This window comes from Penicillium maclennaniae, assembly GCF_028827695.1.
Source record: "Penicillium maclennaniae strain IBT 15551 chromosome Unknown utg000005l:1.0-2652337.0:1.0-2654196.0, whole genome shotgun sequence".
Taxonomy (NCBI): domain Eukaryota; kingdom Fungi; phylum Ascomycota; class Eurotiomycetes; order Eurotiales; family Aspergillaceae; genus Penicillium; species Penicillium maclennaniae.
The window spans coordinates 2,497,004-2,513,806 of NW_026623217.1; the positions used below are offsets into that span (position 1 = coordinate 2,497,004).

Sequence of the window (16,803 nt, forward strand, 5' to 3'; positions counted from 1 at the left end):
GCAAGTTCCAGACCTTTTTGAGAAGGATTGCACCGATTCGAGACCCAGTACATCCCCGAGGAGTGCCATTGAGTTTGCCATTCCCTCGGCGTTGAGTTCCACTGGCTAAGTCCCCTTCAACCAATTTACTGCCCTCAATGAGGAGAGGATGAATGGCCGGGCCAGTTACTGGAGTGACGATCAGTGACGCCGAGTCGGATCATCGTCCCCGGATGTTTACTCCACACCAGGAGACACATCTAAAGCTTGGTAAAGCCTATTTCATCCTATGGTCGTATGCTTGCAAGACCAATCGGAGCCCTGACCATTTCTGATTGAAGGTGCTACTGTGCTTTTCCTCGTCGGCTCGCGAGGGACTACTTAACCCCGTTCAGAGTCACGCTATGATGGGAGAGGGGAGAACCATTGGGTCAGAATGTTGGCCTTTCTCTTGTCAGGCTCTCTCATATTAATTCAGACGTCTGTGACCTATATCGATTCTTCAATACCTGATGTCTCAAGACAATCAACCCAACGATATGGACGAAGCCAACGGCTCAAATGAAAACAATGAGACCGACGGCCGAGTCCATTCGCCCGGAGGCACGCCCAAGCCTAGTCACGAGGAGAAAGAAGGCATTGATGGAGCAAATGGATATGCAGATGGAAGCGAAAAACCGGAGCTCAAGGAGTGGCAATGCTACGAAAAGCTTGGCTATAGTTTCCCGGCGTGGAAGAAGTGGTGGATCATCACGGTCATCTTTGCTATCCAAGTATCAATGAATTGGAATGCCAGTTTCTACGCCAGCAGCATCACCTTATATGCAAAGCATTTTCACATTTCCGAGCAGGCTGCACGTGTGGGCCAGATGAGTTTCCTCGTTGCCTATGCCTTCGGCTGCGAGCTCTGGGCTCCCTTCAGCGAGGAGTTTGGCCGATGGCCTATCCTCCAGCTCAGTCTGTTCCTTGTCAACATTTGGCAAATTCCCTGTGCCCTAGCCCCAAACTTCGGCACCATTGTCGTGTGTCGCATCTTGGGCGGACTTTCCTCTGCGGGTGGCTCAGTCACACTCGGCATGGTCGCCGACATGTGGGAGCCAGAAAGTCAACAATGGGCAGTTGCTTACATCGTGTTGTCATCGGTAGCGGGCTCCGTCCTAGCCCCTATAGTTGGAGGGTTTGTGGGGACATACCTCGACTGGCACTGGAATTTTTGGATCCAGCTTATTCTCGGAGGATTTGTGCAGGTGTGTCATTTGCCAGTGCCAGAGACTCGATGTGCCGTTCTTCTCACGAGGGAGGCCCGTCGGAGACGCAAGAATGGGGATATCGTTTGGAGTGGTGATGAGCTCAAAGGCACACGCATATCCTTCAAATATCTGTTCATGGTCTGGATACGACCATTCATCATGTTCGTTCGGGAGCCAATCGTCCTGTGTCTGTCGCTCCTCAGTGGATTCAGTGACGCTCTGATCTTCACCTTCCTTCAGTCATACACTCTCGTATATAAGCAATGGAAATTCAACACCGTTGATACCGGACTTGCTTTCATCCCGTGAGTGTCCACTATTTGACGAGATAGAAATGACTGCGCTGACCATGGTTCTTCCTCGGTCTCAGAATTCTCGTGGGTTATCTCATTGCATATGCGTCATTCCTGCCTTGGATCCATCGGCATTGCAGGGTGAGGGAGCGAGATCCGGACGCATTACAGCCGGAAGTTCGTCTTTACTGGCTGCTATGGGGTGCGTGTTTTATTCGCGCCGTTTTTTATTCCACAGCTGACTTCGATAGTGGCACCACTTCTTTCGATCGGTCTGTTTGGTTTCGCCTGGACCAGCTTGGGTCCACCTCATGTGCATTGGATCGCTCCGATGATATTTTCCGCTTTGATTGCCATAGCCAATGTGAGCTGGCCCCAATCTTACCTCACAGGTCGAGCTTCTACTAACTCAGTCCTTGGCTTTAGTTCTCAATCTATATGGCCACGATCGACTACATGATCGCGGCATACGGGCCATACGCGGCCTCGGCAACAGGCGGGAATGGGTTCGCACGCGACTTCCTCGCCGGTATCGCTGCCATGTACTCTGTCCCTAGTAAGTCTTTCCATATCTGAAAAATGTTTCCGAAAGCTTCGTTGATAATATCTAGTGTATAAGCATATGGGGACGACGGATACGCTGGAGTGGCCCTCGACTTTCCTTGGATTCATGGCCATTTTGTTCACCATTCCAATCTACGTCTTCTATTGGTATGGGCCAAAGATCCGGGAGAGGTCTCCATTTGCCCAAGTCCTGGCTTCAGACAGGAAGAAGGCCGGACGAAGAGTATCACAATGCGGTTCTGGCGACCCGGACCCTGTGGAGCGCTATTTGTCTGGCGACGATGCATAGTATGAAATTCAAGTGACAGTCCTGGGTGCTTAGTGTTAAGTCCGCGCCTCATTCCTGTAGCATGGCCATTTGCTATTTCGAGCCAAGAGCACCCTTTAAAGTGATTCGGTGCAGAGAATTGTTGTAGTTGGTTGCGGACATGAGGTGCACGAGTAGCGAGAATGTTCAATCGGTTCAATCGGTTGAGAGACAAGAAAAGTACTGGAATTTGCGGGAGAAAATTGACGTTAACTTGATCTCGAACCAAATATAACCCTATCTTCATTCCCATTTCGTATGCATCTTGCATTAATGACTGCGGGATTGACCAGCATCCCTTTGATACCTATCTGTTATTGAGATTACTGTTTTTTTGAACTACAAATTAGACCCCCCCTCGTTCCAGGCTCCTGCAATAATGCCGTTCTGAGCGGCTCTATTCTCGATCATAATCGTAAAACTTGAAATAAAGTATCTGGAGGTCTATTGGGGCTGCCAAGTGATCGTTTTAGCTAGAGGTCCTCCGCGGTCATAGGTGACCAGTGCGGTATGATGATCTAGAGCCATAACGCCAGGCCAAAAACTCGAAGCTGGTGAAACCACCGAAGGAGCACTCCACTGGATTTGCCCATTGTGAGGTGGGCCGGCAAATACGACCTTGATTGCAGCGTGCTTGACCCATTCCACTTGAGAAGAGTCCTCATCTGTCATGAAGGCGACTACGAGGGAGCCATCTGCGAAGGAGGCAATCTGCGGAGACCCCGCGTTGTGTCCATGTTTCGGGCGGAAGACTTCCTGGCGATTGTGCCAAGTCGCACCATCGTCGTAGGAAATGAGGGCTTCAATATTGAAAGGACCGTACCGAGTAGTTTCAAAGACCATGACCAGCGCCTCGCGGCCATTGTCGATGGTTTTCGCAATACCGTTCATGCCGTCCCGAAGGGGATCGTTATTGCCGTGGAGACAGGCCGGTTGGGTCCACGTACTTCCCTGATCTTGCGAGACAACAAGCATAGTGCACTGGTTGTTGTGCGCAAACTCTTGAGAGTAGGTGAGTTGAACCTCTCCCCGGCGCCCTATGCGCATGAAGGGTTCCCAAATGCCGAAGGGGGGGCTTCTTTTCAGCGGCCTGGGAGGCAAACTTCCACGTCCGGCCGCTGTCCATCGATCTACAGACGGTGATACGGAAATGGGATGGGCCATCGGGACCGATATCATGGTTTCGGAACGCTGCGAGGACTACGCCCGGAGCCACTTCCAACAGGAACATGTTATCCACATCTCCTGCCGCCCGGGTGACCTCGGACAACATTTCAAAAGTTCGTCCATTATCCGTGCTCCGCGCGACACAGAGTGCTCGCTGATCCTCTGGGAACCGAGTGAAGGAGGCTAGGATGGAGCCATCTGAGAGGCGGGCCAGGCGGGGATAGGTGCCTCCATTGGGGGGCGACGATAACGGGCGCTCATCCTCGTTGATCTGAGCGCGACCGGGGAGGTTCTGACCGGGAGGATGGCTGGAGTGGCCTCCAGTTAGCGCATTGAGAACTTTTTGACCCAGATGTCCAGGCATGAATGAAAATCGGATGAGGAGACACAGGAGGATCAAGAGGACGTCAACCGATAGCTCGCGCTGTTTGACGTCATGGCGCTGACTTAAGCTGAGCCAAATCTAAATCTGGTCTTGAACCGAACGTTAGACGCTTGGCAGATACAGCATCAGCTTCAAGATGAGGATGGAGATGAGGAATTTTCCATCGAAAGAGTCTATACAGTTATGAACGCGCTCAGTCAAGTTGAATAGCAGCTCACACCCGATCGTCTCTTTGTAGCTTATCCGGCTCATCACTCGAGCCTTGACATGGGACTCTCTCAACCTGTTTGACCCTATTTACTTTTCTCCTCTGTGATTCTCTACTATGCGACGATGTCAAGCAATAGCCGTACTTTCACGTTGGATCCTGTAAAGTCCGGAAGTGCGTCCATCTCCGTCTTAAACCCATAGGAGATAGGCATTTGGCGGAGTTGTTATCGCCGCTCGATCTCCGGAATTTATGATTTCATGAGTTTCGGGATTTGTGATCGATCAGATCGCGATAAATACCACGCCATCCCCCAGTGAGGAAGGACTAACAGTAATCACCGCCATCATGGGTTTCCTCTATTCGCAGTTTCTCGTCCGCCCCAGCTATCCTACTCGCTCCTTCGAAGGTGAAACAGTACTCGTCACTGGCGCCAACGTGGGTCTCGGCCTGGAAGCGACGCGACACATCGTGCGCCTGGGTGCTGCCCGGGTGATTATAGGTGTGCGCAATGTTGAGGCAGGCAAAGCGGCCAAAAAGGAGATCGAGACATCCACTGGACGATCGGGAGTATGCGAAGTGTGGAAGGTCGATTTGGCTTCCTACGATTCGGTCTTGGCCTTTGGCGATCGCATCGCCCAGCTACCGCGGCTGGATGCGGCCATCCTCAATGCAGCCCTAGCAACGAACAACTTTGAACTTGCAGAGGGCTACGAACGCACCCTCACCGTCAATGTGATCAACACCCTCCTTCTCGGTCTTCTCATTCTCCCCACCCTGAAAGCGACCAGACAAAATTTCCCTTCTACGCATCCTCGTCTCACCTTTGTGGTGAGCGAAGTCCATGCGTGGGCTGACACGACCGAACTGGCAGACGCAGGCGATCGCATACTCCAGGCCATTTCCGATCCATCCAAGGCTAAAATGTCGGGCCGCTATATGATGTCCAAACTGCTCGAGGTCCTCTTGGTGCAGGAGCTGGCCAGTCGGGTGCGCGGCTCGGAAGTGATAATCAATATGCTCAATCCGGGTCTCTGTCACTCTGCCCTGGGTCGTGAGTTTGGGTTGGGGTTCATGCTCATGAAGATCGTCATGGCGCGCTCCACTGAAGTGGGATCCCGCACTCTGGTTGCTGGTGCCTCCACAGGTCTTGAAGGACACGGCGCCTACATGACCGATAGCCAGGTGGATAATATGTCCTTGTCTTCATTTGTTCGTAGCGACGAAGGCAGTCAGACTCGGGTAAAGCTTTGGAACGAGTTATCGACTATTTTGGAAGGTGTGCGGCCGGGGATCATGAAGAACGCTCAATAGGGAATGTAGAAGCACTGTAATTTTTCTCGAAGGAATCTCCTCATGGCTCAATCTCAATGATCTTTGCAAATTTCTATGGTTCCAGCTCCATGTATATGATACTGGTCCAGGCGCCATTTACCAATCTCATAACTGCGGAACAACATCTGCTCGGGGTAGATCGTATGAAACCTTGCCAGTCAAGTGCCCGCACAGGTTGCTTGAGGGGGCAAGTGCACCGACTGCAAGTGCTGCACTCTCGATTCTAACACCTACGGCAGCTCTGGCCAAAATGCTGTCGACTTGGATTCGTCCAGCTGGTGCGGTAGCTATCCGACCATGACCTGCACCTACGACAAGGCGGCTCTTGAGGGCATCAAGGTGGCCTCCAATAAGTTCATCGTGAGCGTTGGCAGTGCTGGGGTCATTCGTGGCAAGCGTCTGCCTCTGGTCAAAACGGTGTCAGCAATGTCATTATTCAGAACTTCCATATTACTGAACTCAACCCGCAATACATTTCGGGTGGCGATGCTATCACCTTGGACGGCACTAACAAGATTTGGATTGATCATGTCAAGATCTTCCTGATCGGTCGTCAGATGTTTATCACGGCATATGAAGCCAATGTGTACTCCAAAGTTCTTTGACCGAGACGTGCATTGACTTGATTTCCGGTGGTGATGGGACCATCTCGAAGTGCGAATTCGATGGGCAGACCAGTTGGTCTGTTAGCTGTGATGGCCACCACTACTGGACTGTGTAATATTTGATCCGCTGAAGTGTTCGAGTGGTCCTGACCAGATGTTCTCACAACAGCCTCGGATTCAGTCAGAATGACAAGGTGACATTCACCCGGGAACTACATTCACCACACCTCCGGTCGCTCGCCCAAACTGGAATTTAACAGCTGCTGATTTTTATGTTGATTCTGGCGAGACCAGGTTCTGGTTTAACCTTTAGATAATGCGTTTCCACTGATGTACACGCGTGCCGGATTCCTCCGACTGCCAGCTCAAGTACACTTTTGTTCCTTATACCCCATTATGCATGTCACGATGACTGTAGACCGTTGCCATCCAAGCGTCATGGTAATTTGGTGTGCTTCTCGAAGGGGTCACCGCCATGAAACTGGCCTTGGCGGCGTAAGTGTCATCAAAGAGCATGTGCAAAGACATCCCCTGTCTTTTTGTACTAGCTTTGGAAACTTTCTTTCACTCGTACTTCGACAATATGTCGATAGAAGAACTCCAGCGGTGATTTGTGATCAGGCTTGCTTCTTGGGGCCTGCTGGAGAGACTCTTACCCCCTGCCACCACGCTAGTCCCCGGTTTTTGAACATTTCAGGTTCAAAGCAGAGCAATGGCAACATTTCCGGGGTGTCCAATTGGATAACACCAATTTCTCGTATCTAATGCCCTTCACTTGCTGATTCAGTCCTTTTTCTTCTCTTTTTTCTCAGAGATTTTTCCGTTCATCTGTCGTATGTCCATCCAGCAGTCTTTGGTGATATGAAAGCATTCTGAAAGTCTTCCATGCATTCGAGTTGCGTATAGCTTGCAATAGCATGGGAATTTATGGTAAAACCGGCCTGAGGGTCTACCGGCAGCCAATTCGAGGTCCTGCGAGTGCTACCGTCCGGCATTTCCAAAGTTGTAGGATAGCCATCCTCATCTTCTCTAATGAAATGATCAGGGGCTGTGCCCTGACTCTCACTCTCCAAAGCTTGTACATAGGTCTCGGTGGTCGCAGGGAGAGATGCTCTGTCATATTCCGTCTCCCACAAGCCCGCGGCATGGCTCATATCGGGGGTGCTGGACAGATCGGATATCGGAGATCCGGGAAATGTCGAGAAAGATGGCGGGTAAGCGGAGGGAGTCATGAACAAGGCCCGCTCGGTCGCTAGTTGTGACATGTTGTCTCTTGAACTATCCCACTGTGGTATCGAGTTGCCAAGGTCTGTTTGTGCATACGCGCCACTTGAAGCCGTTGTCAGCGAGAGTATGAAGACAAATAGTCGGTTTTCTTACATCGCGAGCCCAATTTTTTCCTCTTTCTTGAATTCCATGCCAACGTCGGCCGGATTCCATTCCTCTGTAATGTGTTTTGACATTGGGACAAGGTCAATGTCACCATTCCAGCCAAAATGCTGCATGGTCCATGGATCAAAGTCGCCATTGGTGACCAGAGGAAAATTCGCTGCCAGGAATGAAATCTGGTCAAAAACTTCGGTCCTCATGCTTGATACCGGCTCTCCAGTATGTGTATTCTGGGAACTTGCCATCCCCCAGTGGGGCGCATCGTGGAAGAAATTTGCGGTCATCTTAGCTTCTTGCTTTGAACAATTCTCGAATCCTCATAGATAGCAAGAGCCCAACTATTAATCGAAGCTCAGACAGGCAGATAGGATGTAATAAAGTTCAAACGTCATACCCATTGGGGTGGAAAACTCGATCCCCGCAAAACTGGGGAAATCCCGCCTTAAAAAAGAGATTGCGGAGAAGACACCAGGCGACATTAAAGCTCCGAAGCGAAGCTGCAGGCATGGTTCAAAAGGAAAAAAACAAAATGACCGGGATCAAGCCCCGATCTCATGATCCCGGCCATTTCACCAAATTCACCGAAATCCCTAGACCAAAACCACATTTAACCGAATCCTTCCCCGGATTGTGGCCAGTGGGCGGTTCGGACCGAGTGGGATGCGCCAATCGGTGCTTTCGACTCGACGTTTCTATCCTTTTTTTTTCTTTTCCTTTTCTTTTTTTAACCGAGCCCCGCAGATTCACCTGATCGCGACGCTACACAAGATGAGAATCATACGCAAGGCACGAGCCACGCGGGGAATGCACGTGGTTTAGCTGCTTTTTCCCCGATGTTGATCGCCGTAGCTAGAATCAATCGAGTCGTAACATATTATACGAATTCGCCCAAATGAAAGGGTTCGTTTGATACGAACTGTGCGAGTGGTCGCTGTAGCAGTCAGCGGGGACAAGACTTATATGGGTTGATTCATCTCTTCGAGACAGTTCTGAGTTTGGTTTGCACGAGCCGAACTCGATGCGAAGAACCCTGCTGATTTGAATTATGATTCTGTGAGACTCGATGGACTGGGTCAACGAAGTCGGTAAATGACCCCCGGAATTTCGGTTAAATCATCCTGCCGACAAAGCTCATGATGGCTGAGCGTTTAATTTGTTTACAGTACCGCTCAAGCTTCCCCCGCAGTCTATGAAACTGGGACACCCGGGGTCCAATCGCGGTAGCCAATAACGGGGTGGATTCTGCAGACCAACGCATTCCCCATATTCACCGTGACCGGTAATTCGTTGCCTGACATTCAAGCGATCCGAGTCGGCAAGAGATGCAAGCTATGCTTGGACGCATGGTTGGGCGTGCTATCCAGGGGATTCACTTCAGGGTCCTCGGTTCACTTGGGATGAGCAGTTTCACTTATGTGTAATGCCCGTGGTTCAACATCCTTGAAAGCAGGGCCAGCGGATGAAGAAGAAGAGGCTAATATTGGCATCTCATGGTCTAGGTCTATCTAACAATTAAAAATCAAGACTAATATGGTTCATCATTAAATGAGCCCACCCGGATCATGTCACGACAGGCGTTGACTCTTGATCATCGGAGCGTGTCTTGCGTCGACGAAGATAGTACTGGGCACCAAGCACCGCCGCCAAGGCCCATGAAGCCCCCGCTAGAGCGCAAATGGCCGTGAGTCCTTGGACATATTTAGGCGCATCTTCGGTGCGGAAGATCTGGGAGCCGGAGATTCCAGCGCAATTTGCAGCCATGACAACCAGACTAGCATCAGATTAGTACAAAAAATTTCCATTTGATAGATCCAAGTGGGGGTTTCCAACTCACGCCATGGCCACGCTTCGCTCTTGGGGCGATTTGCAGTAAACCGAAAGCCAGCCCACGTTCAGAATGCTAGTCTTGTGTCAGCTTTCCCTTCACAGCAGATTAACGTTCGTCCTCCGGACATACTGCATGCTGCAATAAGAGACATTGGCAATGGCGATAACAGCGTATCGGTGCCACTTCCCAGCGGCGTACGGGGTTGTTCGCAGGCAAACATAAGAGATGACGTTCCAGGTAATGGCGATCAGTACGAACGGTCCGCGGTGGCCGGTCCAATCTCTATCATAGTGTTAGCAACTCTACATCCCAACATATTGGTCAAGACCTACGCCGCAAGGGACAACGCGGTCAGCCACACGATACTGCAGTAGACCGGAACGGATGCCAGGGCATTGGCCCGAATGGCACTGAACCCCAAGGACTTGATCATGGCAGGGGTGTATTGAGTTAGCCCTTGGAAGCCGGACATGGAGACGAGAGTCAAAATGGCGTGCTGCAGAATGCGAGGCTGCTTCACGGTGTTCCAGATATCGGATCGGGAGATTTGGATGTGACCGCGGGCCTTCCGAGGATCATCCAGCAAGACACGATTACAGATAATCTGGGATTCCCTCTCCGTGAAATAGTTCCAGCGACCGAACCCTATCAAGGCACGGCCATCGCCCGCCTTGGGCGGAACAAACAAGGTAAAGACAATCCCGATGAAGAGCGTCATGAGACCCTCGACTGATCCTGCTCATTAGAAAGAAGTTTTCCCACGAGAGGTGAGGCAACCCATACCGAGGAAAATCCATCGCCATCCCGCTAGTCCGTGAGCACCATCAAGCTTGAGTAAACCGGCGGAGATCAAGCTGGATGTAGCAGAGGCAAACATCTGACCGTAAAAGAAGAGACTAGTACGAAGACTGGTCTCGTCCTTCTTGTACCAGGTTGACAGATAGTAGAGAGCACCTAGAAAAGGTCAGTCGGGTCCTCATTGCCTAACGGATGTCATCTCTATACCTGGAATAAAACCACCCTCGCAGAATCCCAGTAGAATTCGAGTCACCAGGTATGCCGAGTAGGACTGGACGAATGCCTGAAAGGTTGCAACGAGGCCCCAGGCAAACAATTGACCCGAGAGCCAGATACGGGGTCCAATCCGCTGCATAATAATATTGGACGGGATTTCCGAGAGCACAATGCCCGCCGAAAGAAGTTGTGTTCCGATGTTGACTTGGTTCGTTGTGATATGTAGGTCTTGGGTGATGGTCGAGGTCAACACCGCGCTGACATTGCCTCGATCCATCTGCATGGAGAAAAAGGCCAGAGCGAGGACAGGGAGGAGAATGAAGTCGACCCTGATCTCTTGGTCAGCCGAGTACATGATGGGAAAATTCCTCTTCTATAGCCACTTACTTGCGTCTTACGGTAGCCTCTTCGCCATCCCAGTCCTTGACGATGCCTTCAGACTCACTAGGAGGGGAGTCAGCCACTTTATGAAGGGTACTTTTTTCAACAAAGATGTCCATGTCGGACTGTTTTCGAGGGTCCGTCATCGTGAAGCAAAAGCTGGAATATATTTCAAGATTATTGCCCAGACGGGGCGAGGAGAGCTTGTTCTTATATACAATCCACCGGCGCAGTGGCTTGTCTTTTATTGCGTAGATCTCGCATAGACACGGATCCAGATCCAACGAAATTCCTCCAAAGTGGTTCCAGTCAGTGTCGCGACACGGCGGGGAGGTATGGCGCAATCAGCCCTAAACTGCCATGGACCCGGTTTTCACGTTTGCCGACAGACTGAGATCATGTTGGTGTTTGGCTCAGGGTTAAACTCCTCGTGCGGCTCGTCTGTGTTTACATTGCCGCAAGAAATTTCGCGTGAAGTATGTGCGATCCGGCGCTGGGATCTTTTTGATGCAGTACACCTTTCAATTTTGGAAGGGCCGCCATTTCCATCTCCCATAGTGTTCCTTTGCAAAATGCAAGTACCAAGTACAATAATGCTAGGTTGTACGGCAAGATTGTTGAATCCCCTATTTTAATTTGATATCTACACCCAGTTATCCCAAGAAATACCATAACGGGTGGTTAACGGCACTTGAGGACCTTCGGCCTCGAGAATATGGCCTGCAGCACACCAGTCGAAAGAAACTCGGGGCTGTGCTTGGTAGAAAGCATCATACCGCTTGTCAAGAGCATCCCTAAGGCTGCTAACTGAGTTCTCAGGCTGGAGAACGTTCCATGGCTGGATGCAGGTCGCCCCCTGACAGGACTTGAGCACGAGAAGAAGCGCGTCCAGCCTGTTGATGGCCTGAAAAAGGCTGCGACCAAGAATCCTAGGCTCTCCATCATCCATTTGAGCACCAAGTGGATAAAGGTTGTGCAGTTGATAAGGGTCCGTCTGTCGACAGGGGGTCAGCACGTCGAAACGAAACCGGAGAGACTGTTCATACCGAAAGGTCATAGAGTTCATGCTCATTGTTACACCAGACAGAATAGTATAAGTTATATCCCTCTCCCAGGAGGCGAAGCGACTTGTACGTGTTGTTGGGAATCATCGCGTCGCCAGCGGGGCCTGCTACAAGATCAACACACAGACAGAAAGAACTTTTGTCGACGAAAACTTACCGATACCGCCAAAGGTACCTTCCATGACAGCCTTTCCCCAGAATTCGACTGTAACGTGCTCATGGCGCAATCCATCGAATTCGAGCGTCAATGGGATTGCAGTGCCATCAAAATCCGGGCGTGGTGGGATGCCCGCCAGGTTGAAGATAGTGGGAGCCAGATCGATGTGAGTCGTTACCGAATCCTGCAAATGGCCTTCCGGAATCCCAGGGCCTCGAATGAATAAAGGCACTCGGATGTCCTCTTCAAAGCCGCAGGTCTTGCCCGGTGGTAATCGGTGCTGGCCGATGTGGAATCCATTGTCAGAGGTATAGATGATATATGTATTGCTTAACTTGTCGCTTTCTTCCAGTCGCTTGACCAGATCGTCCACGAGCTCATCCACCCCTGCAAAGCACGTAGACGAGAGCGATAGAAGTAGTCATTGTAATCCACCACGGTCTGGTTCTGCTGGGGCAAGTCGTGAACCCAACTGACGCCGCTCGGCTATCGCATTATTAGCATCACGTATATTCCATGTCGGGAAATCAATGTACCTCGTCGGGGTTGAAGTGCTTGGTGCGGGGCACCTTGACATTCTCAAATAGATGCTGGTGCCTGTCCAAGGCGATCGGGGCGCTCATAGTGATGTTGCCGGTCGCAATAGCACGGGGATCGACATTCGAATGTGGCGCTATAGGCGCAATTGTAACAAAGAAGGGTCGGTCACCTTCCAATGCATCATCCAGGAAGCCTAGGGCTTTCTCCGTGATGACATCCATGGTGTGCTGGCCCTCGTAGCTCACAGGAGGATCGCGATTACGCTGATAGGTCGAATTGAAGTAGGAGTAGGTGTACGGATCCAGAAGGAAGTCAGATCCGTTGTAACCATTTACATGGGGACTGTCGTAATTATCGACTGTATGAGCATTGAAGAGTTTGCCGGTATAATATGTGTCGTAGCCGGCCTCCTGCAGCCAAACCGGCAAGAAGTTGTCATTGAATCCGCGCTCGACGAACTTGGGATACCCACCTGATCTTTTTGTCAGCGTTGCTTCAACAGCTCAACCCTGGCGAACTTACCGTAGGGCGGCTGGACGTCGGTCACATTGGTATTATGTGCTTGGCGCCCTGTCCAGAGGCTGACCCGCGAGGGGCAGCAGAGCGACGTCGTGACAAAATGATTGCGGAAAAAGGTGCCCTTGTCGCGCAGGTGTTTTCGAATGAGCGGAGTGTATGCGACCGAGTCGAGTTCAAGATCTTGGTCGTCGGTGATAACCAACAAAATGTTAGGCTTGGACCTCGCATCGAGTCCAACGACCTGCTGTAGAAAGGATTGAACGTTGGTTCCAACGCTCGCGCCTTCGGCGGCTATGATCAAGCTCACAGCAGCGGCGAGAAGCTTCATGATGCATGTGGAGGTGATGGTTGAATCAACGTGAAGTTCGGCTTTCCTGCTCGGCAATGCGGATTATCTGCGGCTAATGAAGAACCCTATGATGCCATCAGTGACTCAGATGGCGCTTTCTCAACTCCCATCTAAAGGAATAGATATAGATATCAATCATAAAGGGAAGGGTCCCGTCCGCGGTGGTACAAGCCTTCTTACAGCAAGTTGTACATATTCTGTACTTATTATTTAACGTATCCAGAGGCATCACACCCAGGTTGGCAATTCAATTCTGAGATAGCATTTACGGGTAAACGATTGCGTGACAATGAATATTCAATGATTCTTTCCTCGGTCGGATCCACATTTGAATGGCGTGATTTACGCCCTTGATGAGAACACCGTCGGTGCACGTTCATCATTTGCCGGCGAAGTCTGAGGTTCCAATACCAGTCATTCCCGCGTCTTCTGCCTTGGGATTCGGATTAGCTGATCTCCTCGTTGGCGGTACCTCTAACCGAGTCATCTCCAGCGGAATCTAGCCTGTGGAACGGCCAAGTCTGAAAGTAGACACGGTGAAATTCATTCTCCAAATTAAGAGGGTCTCGCTGCCATTATATGCTCGTTTGGTGAGCTGAGGAAATAAGACTATACAGGCGCGAACATCGCCGACGCAGCACGACTCCGTCCCGATCGCTATACAAACCCAGAATCATGTACAAAGATAAATAGACAGATCACAAAGACGCAAGATCTATCGGTCGCCAGCTCCTCACAGAGCCAAGCCAGTCCCCTTCCGCGTCCATCGATAGAGTGCCAGGACGGCTTTGCGCCGATGTCGAATCTCGCTGGGGTTCACCGGGCGACCTCGAGCCTGAGCGACGGCACTGCGCATCACCTGACGGAAACTTCGCTGATACTCCGTGTTGAGGGTCACTACGCAGGACTCGGTCGCTCGGATCATGGTCTCACAAGCGTTAAGGATTCCCTCGCCCGCTTCTTTTTGGAGGCGTTCGACGATGAGAAGGAGGAGGAAGCTGCCCTGCAGTAACTGAATACCAAAGAAGTAGGGCATAAAACTGATATCGGGGTCAAATCGGAGTATTTGCTGCACCGAGTCGGCCGCTTCGAGTGCGTGCGATATGGTGGATGCGAAAGCCGGGGAGGACGTCCAAAAGTCCTTGTCCTCGATCAACGAGACCGGATCCCATTTACCGACAAGGAGGATGTGGAGTACATGAACCAGGTAAGAAGAATAGGCAATAACAGTTTGCGTATGCCACGAGTAGGCTTCGGAGGTTTGTGCATCGACGGGCTGGTCTGGTTTCACGGCGTACGCCGTCGAGAGCGAAGCTTCCGGATCCGCGGCTGTAGCTACAGCAAATGTTGCAAGACTTGCTTTGTACACCTCGAGCTGTCGTAACACCTCGGCCACGTGCACTTCCCAAACCTCCTTTCCTTGTAATCGAATCCCCAGCGTCGGGTGATTTCGCGCCTGGTTGAGATCAATCAATTCGCCAGTGATGGTCATGAGCGGCAGGAAGAACCCCAGAATCGAGTGATCATGACAGACAAAGTTGGGAAACACACGCCGCTTATTCCGATCACCAGACCGTAAACACTGCGGACCATCAACCCGGGGGCTGTTGCTATGAATGTTCCCGGATTGCCAGGAGCTCTCATCCAGCGGAAGGAGTAGGTCTTCACTCTCGGCGTCGAGAAGCGCGAGTGGTCGGTTGTAGCATAGAGCGAGATGACGATCCATGATATACAATAGCCACCACGTTCGGCGGCGCTCCTCCCTGTGCTCCTCCGTCACAGCGAGACTATTATGTGAGCTGGGTTTTTCTTCACAGACACAGTTCAAGCTCGGCCGGGATGGATTCGAGTAGTCAAAGGCAGTCTCATCGGGTGAGCTCGCCCAACCAGCCAAGTAACCAAACGCTGGGCTTGAACCATCTGACTGTGCATTGATATTCGTGTTTACTTCGATTTCCTGGTTCAGTTTGAGCTCTCGGGCTAGGGTGAAGGCTGCGTGCCACCTAGACTCGTGTCAGTCGACAGACAAAAAGGGATATAAGGATTTGCCGACTGACCATCGCATACTGGCAGCCTTTTGCTCACTTGACGAGATAATAGATGCAACGTGAATGTATGTAATGATATCATCGAGGGATCCAGCGGGGCCTACCAACCCTTTGTCGTCACCCACGCCTTCAAAGGGATGATGGGCCGCGGCTGCGGTAAAGTCCTGTGGCCCCCCAGTGCCTTCAGCGTGCTCCTGATCTTTGAAGGAAACGTGGATTAGCGGTCGGAGTAGGCGAATGGTCAATGCGCATAGAAATTGACAAATCTTCCGGCGCTGCAGCGGTGAGATGGAGAGTGAAAAGGCTCTGTCATCCACCGCAGCCACCCACAACATACTGGCCAGCAATGCAGGGCTACTGGGTCTCGGGGAGTCCATGCTCAGAAATGAAGCTTTTCGTAAGACGTAGCAATGGATGTGGTGGCAGACAGGGTGCATGTGTGTGGAAAATGCACTGGTGAAATAGAGCTCAAGCAGATCGCATACCAGGCGGCGCGGTAAATTGGTCTCCAAGAAGGGCATGACTGGCTCCAGTACAGGGTATTTCAAGCCTGTCCGTGCCACCGATGCTTGTCTTTGACCTGGTAATTTATGTGTGGAGATCGATGAGGTGATTTGTGGGGTCCGTTGATGATGCCCAGTAAGGTCAACTGGATTCCAGATGTCCGCCAATCGTGGCATTGGATCGTGAGATCCATTCAGCCCTCCCAGTATCTCATGCGACTCCGGGGAGAGATGCGCCGCCGATAACCACTCCTCTGTCGCATTACCTTCAGGACCGACTCGCTGCGGGCGAGAGCCCGAGCCATCTCCGAGCGAATGCGGGCTAACACTAGGCACCGACACGCTGATTTCGTTGGTTGTGGGCGAGCGATGGTGGAAAGCAGATCCAGGCGAACACTGCTGCAATGGGGACAATGCTGGCTGGGTGACCTTGTGGTCTCCATTGGATTTCTTTCCGTAGGTCAGAGTCGAGTCGGTTGCCTCGGTCGGCCCGGTCTCCATCTTGGAGCGCGCAATGCGTCCTCGCTTCCGACGCTCGCGCGTGAATTCGCAGTGGGTGTCGCTACGCAGACAGCGCGAGCAGGGAAAGGCGCGATCGCAGCGCACGCGGCGAGTGTGACACGAATCACAGGCGACTCGATTGCGCCGCCAGCGTCGTTTGCCATTGGGGAGGTCGACCGGGCCGGGGGAAGTTGAGGGTAAATCCCCGGACTGGGTTTCCATGAGGGTGTTTTAAGACGACATGAGGATCTAAGGATGGGATGCTGGGATTCCCTAAGTGGGATAAGGGGAAAGCAGAAAAAGGCTGCGGGGAAAGTGGACTCAGTCGGACAAGACAAGATCACCCGTAGGACCCTCGACTTCAATTCATTCGATTCGTTCGCCTTTTCTGACGGCAAAAATAACCACCGAAAGAGT

The 16,803-nt window shown here is 51.5% G+C and overlaps 8 protein-coding genes across 8 annotated transcripts; 3 read left to right on the plus strand and 5 right to left on the minus strand.

The window, feature by feature from the left end:
- Nucleotides 1–491: 491 nt before the first annotated feature.
- Nucleotides 492–2,375, plus strand: N7477_006184 (putative MFS multidrug transporter; the record flags this gene model as incomplete). The annotated part of the gene is made up of 5 exons (XM_056967847.1): nucleotides 492–1,534; nucleotides 1,600–1,724; nucleotides 1,774–1,886; nucleotides 1,949–2,078; nucleotides 2,134–2,375. 5 exons carry the CDS (start codon nucleotides 492–494, stop codon nucleotides 2,373–2,375), a joined length of 1,653 nt encoding a protein of 550 aa, XP_056822601.1.
- A 462-nt stretch (nucleotides 2,376–2,837) lies between these two features.
- Nucleotides 2,838–4,367, minus strand: N7477_006185 (sialidase family protein; the record flags this gene model as incomplete). Its single annotated transcript, XM_056967848.1, has 3 exons — nucleotides 2,838–3,430; nucleotides 3,528–3,984; nucleotides 4,299–4,367. 3 exons carry the CDS (start codon nucleotides 4,365–4,367, stop codon nucleotides 2,838–2,840), a joined length of 1,119 nt encoding a protein of 372 aa, XP_056822602.1.
- A 134-nt stretch (nucleotides 4,368–4,501) lies between these two features.
- N7477_006186 (Short-chain dehydrogenase/reductase family protein) lies at nucleotides 4,502–5,467 on the plus strand (the record flags this gene model as incomplete). The annotated part of the gene is made up of 1 exon (XM_056967849.1): nucleotides 4,502–5,467. The coding sequence occupies one exon, from the start codon at nucleotides 4,502–4,504 to the stop codon at nucleotides 5,465–5,467; it is 966 nt and encodes a 321-aa protein (XP_056822603.1).
- Nucleotides 5,468–5,785: 318 nt separating this feature from the next.
- Nucleotides 5,786–6,093, plus strand: N7477_006187 (pectin lyase F; the record flags this gene model as incomplete). Its single annotated transcript, XM_056967850.1, has 2 exons — nucleotides 5,786–5,905; nucleotides 5,929–6,093. The coding sequence occupies 2 exons, from the start codon at nucleotides 5,786–5,788 to the stop codon at nucleotides 6,091–6,093; spliced, it is 285 nt and encodes a 94-aa protein (XP_056822604.1).
- Nucleotides 6,094–6,917: 824 nt separating this feature from the next.
- On the minus strand, nucleotides 6,918–7,766 carry N7477_006188 (uncharacterized protein; the record flags this gene model as incomplete). Its single annotated transcript, XM_056967851.1, has 2 exons — nucleotides 6,918–7,422; nucleotides 7,474–7,766. The coding sequence occupies 2 exons, from the start codon at nucleotides 7,764–7,766 to the stop codon at nucleotides 6,918–6,920; spliced, it is 798 nt and encodes a 265-aa protein (XP_056822605.1).
- A 1,276-nt stretch (nucleotides 7,767–9,042) lies between these two features.
- On the minus strand, nucleotides 9,043–10,851 carry N7477_006189 (uncharacterized protein; the record flags this gene model as incomplete). Its single annotated transcript, XM_056967852.1, has 7 exons — nucleotides 9,043–9,253; nucleotides 9,317–9,382; nucleotides 9,440–9,592; nucleotides 9,643–10,039; nucleotides 10,094–10,264; nucleotides 10,316–10,653; nucleotides 10,712–10,851. 7 exons carry the CDS (start codon nucleotides 10,849–10,851, stop codon nucleotides 9,043–9,045), a joined length of 1,476 nt encoding a protein of 491 aa, XP_056822606.1.
- Nucleotides 10,852–11,348: 497 nt separating this feature from the next.
- N7477_006190 (sulfatase family protein) lies at nucleotides 11,349–13,313 on the minus strand (the record flags this gene model as incomplete). Its single annotated transcript, XM_056967853.1, is given in 6 exon segments — nucleotides 11,349–11,699; nucleotides 11,752–11,873; nucleotides 11,927–12,313; nucleotides 12,325–12,412; nucleotides 12,463–12,938; nucleotides 12,989–13,313. The coding sequence occupies 6 exon segments, from the start codon at nucleotides 13,311–13,313 to the stop codon at nucleotides 11,349–11,351; spliced, it is 1,749 nt and encodes a 582-aa protein (XP_056822607.1).
- Nucleotides 13,314–14,067: 754 nt separating this feature from the next.
- Nucleotides 14,068–16,608, minus strand: N7477_006191 (Zn(II)2Cys6 transcription factor; the record flags this gene model as incomplete). Its single annotated transcript, XM_056967854.1, has 2 exons — nucleotides 14,068–15,337; nucleotides 15,392–16,608. 2 exons carry the CDS (start codon nucleotides 16,606–16,608, stop codon nucleotides 14,068–14,070), a joined length of 2,487 nt encoding a protein of 828 aa, XP_056822608.1.
- Nucleotides 16,609–16,803: the final 195 nt, after the last annotated feature.